The 6444-nt window shown below is 36.9% G+C and overlaps 1 protein-coding gene across 2 annotated transcripts in view; it reads right to left on the reverse strand.

The window, feature by feature from the left end:
- The window catches only part of LOC145246657 (cytochrome P450 3A11-like), a 94859-nt gene extending 88852 nt beyond the window's left edge, over positions 1 to 6007 (reverse strand). Inside the window, exon 1 of one of the 2 annotated variants that reach the window (XM_080108365.1) lies at positions 5528 to 6007. In XM_080108365.1, the coding sequence (XP_079964491.1) occupies positions 5528 to 5604 (77 nt within the window). In that variant the 5' untranslated portion in view covers positions 5605 to 6007. The remainder of the gene's footprint in view (positions 1 to 5527) is intronic. The other variant, XM_080108366.1, reaches the window with a different exon arrangement.
- Between the last annotated feature and the right edge of the window lie 437 nt (positions 6008 to 6444).

The raw sequence follows: 6444 nt of genomic DNA on the forward strand, positions 1-6444 counted from the left end.
TTGCTAGACTCTGGAACTCCCTTCCGGGTTCTTGTTTTTCCAACTGTACTGACATGAAGAAGTTTAAAGGCAATGTGAACAGACATCTTGCTGCTAAACTCCCTTTATAGTATCCCTGCAACTTATATCCCTGGTAGTATCCTACATCAAAGTGCTCCTGTTCCTTGTTTGGGGTGAAAATAAAAAACTGAAATTTATACATTATGGTAAGGAGCAAAGCAGTTCACGCAAAGTTTTGCGTTGCACTATTGGCAACAAATTAGTGTCTTAGTATTGCAAGACTCATTTATATAAGTAAATACATCATTGAACAAATAGAATTTTTTTAAATTTCACAAGAACTTTTAAAAAGGTTCTATCAACTACGGAGAAGTTGATATATATATATATATATATATATATATATATATATATAGAGAGAGAGAGAGAGAGAGAGAGAGAGAGAGAGAAAGAAAGAGAGAGAGAGAGAGAGAGATTACTTTTTCTTTAGAATACAAAGGTCGCGCCAAAAGTAATGCCTCCTATTTTTTTTCATTCCACCCGACTGTATCAGACGGGATTTAAAATTGCATTATTATGATGACTGAACTTATGCATTCATGACCTGAAATTTTCCTCTCCTGGTGACAGATATTAACGATGTGAGATCCTAAAAAGCAACTCCTGTCATGAGTGTACGCCAGAAGCAGAGATGCAAAGATGCGTCATTAAATTCCTTCATGCAAAATTGAATCCATCAGCATTCACCGGTGCCAGTTAAACGTTTAGGAAGCCGATACAGTTGATGTCATCACAGATGGGTTCGTCGATTTCAGAGTGGCAACAGAGATGTGAGTGACAATACGCGCTCCGGGGATCCATGTATAGCCACCAACCCAGGAAACATTATGCGCATCAATTAACTCATCCGCGTTGATCGGTGGTTAACAGTGAATGAAATGCGTGTAGAGTTGAATGTGGCTGTCACTGCACTGGAAATAATGCTGTCATTCCTAGGATACAGTGTATGCTAGATGGGTTTCACAAATGCTCGAGCAGGACAAAGAGGAACACCGACGGATTGTCTGTCAAGACTTGTTGAATCAGTACAAAGCCAGTGATGGATTTTTGAACCGCACATCATTGGTGACAAGACGTAGTATTACTTCTAGGAGCCAGAGTTCAAATGGCAGTCGATGGAATAGCACCACACCCTCCCTAGCAAATAAGAAGTTCATGGCGCAGACATCTACAGGCAAAGTGATGGATACCATTTTCTGAGGTATGGAGGCGCCATCCTCCTGGATTTCTTGGAGCCAGAGTTGAGTGTCAACTCTGACCGTTAAGTTGAAACGTTTACAAAACTGTAGGGCCGGATAGCCCGTGTAAGACCAGAGAAAAGGCGAGTATTCCGTTTGCAATACGACAACGCCAGGTCACACACAATTTTGAAGAAATGTGTGACAATGTTCGGCTGGAAGATGCTGTCTCGCCTATCGTATATAATCCCGAACTGGCACCGTCAGACTTTTGAAGAATGCATTAAGCATTTCACCGACAACAACGCTTGAATTGCAACCGTGACAAAATGGACCAGGCGGTGATTTTTACCTAGACATCAAGACTCGTTCATCACTGACAAAAGTGCATAAAGAATGGTGGTGACTATGTAAAAAAATAAATTCTGGAGCACGACACGTCTCTCGTTTTAATGGTACCACTCCCATCTTCGGAGCTCTTCAATATTTTTAGTTAAAGAATAGGAGCCAATATTTTTGAAACAACCCTCGTAATTATGCAATAAGCAGTATTATTATAGTATCTCTCTCTCTATATATAAGTCATCTTGTCTGTGTATGTGTATGCGAAACGGTTTCTACCAAACTATTCCGACAATTTTGGTCTACAGATTTGAAAATTGATGTATAGAATATTCGGACCTATAGGATAAATTTGATTTGGTTTTTGTTCGGCAATTCTTTTTTAAAACTGGTACTTGGCAAACGTAAATCGACTTCAAGTGTTCCTCTACGCATGCGCAATATACATTTATACGTTTAAGTCGTTTTATGTTTAACTATTTCTTTCTCACCTAACGATAGCGAAAACGGTAACCACTGCTATATACTGGGTACAATATAATAATTATCTATATTGATAAATGGGAAATCTGTATACATTAAAATATCATATTGGGGCTTATTAATTATAATTTTTTGTTTTAGTTTTCACGCAAATCATCGGTGATTGCTCTCTGACAATAACCGGTGGTGTTCCCTGGAGTCTGGGTAACAAGTTTTTCCTAATTTACAGAACTTTCCTGCTCTACTGATCACCTTTGCAACAGTCGCTTGCCATTGATCTCTCGCTGGCAATGACCGTTGGTCATTACTGGAATTTGAGTGGTACTCCTCAAGGTTCTAGTTCTCTTCACACGCGTTCAGGGAAGGTTTGGTTAGTGCATTCCCGCCTCGATCTTTCCATTTTCTGCGATCCGTCGACTATTTTGGTGTGGCGCTGGTCGATACTGACATTATTATTATTATTATTATTATTATTATTATTATTATTATTATTATTTATTTATTTATTTATTTATTTATTTTGCTTCCAAAAATGATGAATATAGAATGCTAAAGTTAATATTTCGTCTTTTTTTCCAGAACTTTCGTTCTGCTTGCCGAATGATCATGCCACATGTGGCGCCCACTTTAAATTCTGAGACTCACTATGAAAACAAAGTTTGCTGCTCGCTGCGTTTTGAGGAGAAAACGCACTATTTCGAACTTAAACGTGGCAGACAGACGAAAAATGCTATTTAACGCTTGAAGCTGTCCTAACAAAAAGAATGATGTTTCAAATTTAAGTGGATTTTTTTGTTTACTCCTATTCTCTCCTAAATAAGATATATTGCCACCGAAGCGTAAGATGTTGCTGTGATAATATTCAAATTTGGAGATGGCAGCTTTCATAGGAAATTAGGTAGTAGGATCTTTGTTCACATTATATTTTGATTTCTGCGTGTTTGTATCGGTGGAGAAACAGGGAAGAGGGTGGTTTTCAAATATAGGCGGCCTGAGGAAAATGTATAGAAAATCTTCCTTATCTAGCGACCTCTTTCGAGAAGGGGTGTGATTTTGCTGCTCATCGGATGGGTTGAAGGCTTCTTATACGGACGCGCCGAAAAATGCTATTTCAAACTAAAGTCTGACAGACCGACTGATTGACAAAACTTCTTATAGAAATGAGCGGACGTATCTAAAATCAGATGCTTCCACTTAATGAAATGCCAATTCACATTTAAACGTGACGGACAAACAAAAATGCTATTTCACACTTAACATAAGTTACTGGGGAGTAGAAAGTGCTCCTTGAGTTTAATTTCGTCAGCCTTTTTACTCTAGCTTCCCGTCTTTTCACTATTAGTCCTCTATTTTATGAGTGGTGTTTCTGACAAAGAGGGAAGAATTGCCGTTTTCTGGGTCAGAATCTATCTGTGTAACTATCGTTGGATAGTTTTGGACCTTGAAACGGTATTTTTAGCTTTTTATATCACGTGGCTTCATGCCTTGTCAGGAGCGATTTCCATAAAAAAATGATAAAGAAAATGCTATTTTAAATTTAAGCATGACTGATCGCCTAACGACAAGATCTTTTGTTGAACTGTTTGAACGTATCTAAAATGAGATACGTCCATTAATTCTGCATGTTTAGTGATTAAAATGTGATTTCAAACTGAAGCCTGATAGACCAATGGACGACATGACATAAAGGAATAAAAATTTGTAATATAGGGTTCAGAGGTGAAGTATACACAAAGGTTCGCATTCATTCCCGCGTAACGCCAGTGGCACTAGCTGGTAATTCATCAAAACGTTTATGATTAAAACAATACAACATATGGGGCTTCTACACGAAATTTTGGAAATCGTAAAACAGAATTTCACATGAAAACAATGTGATCTACGCATTCCTCATATTTTTAAGATGATTATATCAAAGAAATTACGAAAATCAATAAGATAGAAAATTATTTATTAAAGAAAATAAATAATAGAATTTGATAAAAACGATCGTAATACAAAACAGAGTTCAAAAGGAAGGTGGTTTTCCGTTTCAATTTAAGAAAGATGACGGCAATTTTTTATCTACTAACACGATTAAAGTTGTTTTGTTTTTTTAATAATTCAATAATATTCAGGTAATTTCGACTCCATAAATTGGAAGCTACGATTGTAATTCATTAGAATTGACAAAAAAATCTGTAGAAACCACTGTTTTTATCTGAAAACTCCATTTATCGACTACAAAGTTTCGTCCCAATAGTGTAAAAGTGTCCAACATATTTATTATTTGAATAATTCAGATTACTGTTCTCAACTACGTTTCTACCGATTAAATCTCCAGCCTTCTTCAGGTTGATCTTTTCGCAATTACGAATCTTTATGTTATGCTCAAGAAACTGGAATTTCTAACTGAACACATTTTTTTAATAAACGAGGGTAGATTTTTCTAGTTTCGTCAACCATGATCGGTTAGAAAAGTTACATTATTCCTAGTTATCACTTGTGGTAAAGATTGAAGACTCGAGCTTGTAAGAAAACTGTCACTTAGAATTGATTGATGATCAACGCGCTTAACCGTAGCGTTACGGATCCACGTGACAGTCTTCTGGGCGATGAATGCTCAATTCTTATTATAAGCAATAATAAATAAAACATAACACGGTAATTAACATTTCTGCCTAGTCATAGCTTACAAAACGAGGATAATCTACCCCCAGTGTTAAAACAAAGGGTCAGTTCGAAATTCCATATAGGTTTTTTAGTTAACAGATTAAAAATTTGAAAAGATTTACGTAAAAAACATCGGAGATTACATCGGCCGAAATGTTATGAAAATAATTACCACCATGAGAGTATGCTTCTGATTTTTTTTTTTTTTTATTTTTAGATGGGGATTGATAATTTGGATCATTTGGATTATCGAATTAGTGTTTTCATTTCCATTATTATCTTTACAACGTTTCGGTCAACGTAACCTCCGACCTTCTTCACTGGCACTTACAACTGAATTTACCTAGTACTTTATTCGTTACGTCACGTTTTCTCGCGGATAAGTACCTGGTAAAATTCAGTTGTAATTGATACTCTTCTGGAGGCTGAAGGTTCAATCCTCAGTGCGGGCGATACTGAGAATACAATTACTAATTAAGACTTTCATGCGTTCACGGTTGATGGAACGAAAGCATGCTACCCGCCTTTGGATTAAATAAAGGGTCCTATTCGAAATTCCGTGCAGATTTTCGAGTTCGACAAGAGACACCTGAAGAAGGTCGAAAGTTATATCGGCCGAAACGTCGTGAAAATAACACTCAAAATGAGAACAGTAGTCCAAATATTCCAAATAATTCAAGATGAAAATAGTAGTTCGAATAATGCAAATAACACAAATGATCAATCCTACTCCATAAAAGTTCTGAAACATAAAACGTCAGGTCTAATACATTTATTGTATAAGCTTACTTAAAAAATCGAAAGAAACTTACGCGAAGACGGTGATAATGAATATTGTCCAAACGACCGTACTGGCTGAAACTTGGAAAAGCTCTGATATATCAAACATTTTTTGTCGGTTGTTCTGCCGGAGATAAACGTCAATATTGCTATCTGTTGTGTTTACGTAACAAACTGATATCCGCTCTGTCGATAAACAACGACCAAACTCGAGTCTGTCTATTTCTTCTGACCTGTTTTCATGTGAACATTAGCATTTCAATTGTGTTCACGTTTTCATGCCCTACATTAAATGTTCCGTATTAAGCGATTTTGTTCCCGTCTCTCTCCTGTTCCCTCTTTCTCTTTCTTTCTCGTGCGCGCACGCTCGTGCATTTCCTCTCTCTCTCTCTCTCTCTCTCTCTCTCTCTCTCTTTGTTTTTCTCTCGTTTTCTCTCTCTCTATATATATATATATATATCTTTCTCCGTATTCGTCTTGCTGTCTCCCTCACCCTATATATACAAGCACACATTCTCTCTCGTTCTCTTTCACGAAACTATGCATGTTTATCTTTCTTTCTCTCTCTCTTTCTCTCTCTCTTTCTCTCTCTCTCTCTCTCTCTCTCTCTATATATATATATATATATATATATATATATATATATATACCTAACACGAACTCATACACATGGCTCTCTCCCCTCTCGCGCTCGCTTTCGTTTCTCTCTCTCTCTCTCTCTCTCTCTCTCTCTCTCTCTCTCTCTCTCTCTCTCTTTCCATGTTGCTTTCTCTCTCTCTCTCTCTCTCTCACTCTCTCTATATAGATGCATCTCTCTCTTAATTTCTTTCTCAACACATGTATATGTTTCACTTTTTCTCTCTCTATTTCTTTCTTTCTTTTACCCTCTCTTTGTTTCTCTGCTATCTATCTATATGGAACACGCACATATGTATCTCTCCTTTCCCCT

The sequence above is a fragment of the Euprymna scolopes genome, chromosome 24, assembly GCF_053919585.1.
Source record: "Euprymna scolopes isolate OS-2025 chromosome 24, ASM5391958v1, whole genome shotgun sequence".
Taxonomy (NCBI): domain Eukaryota; kingdom Metazoa; phylum Mollusca; class Cephalopoda; order Sepiida; family Sepiolidae; genus Euprymna; species Euprymna scolopes.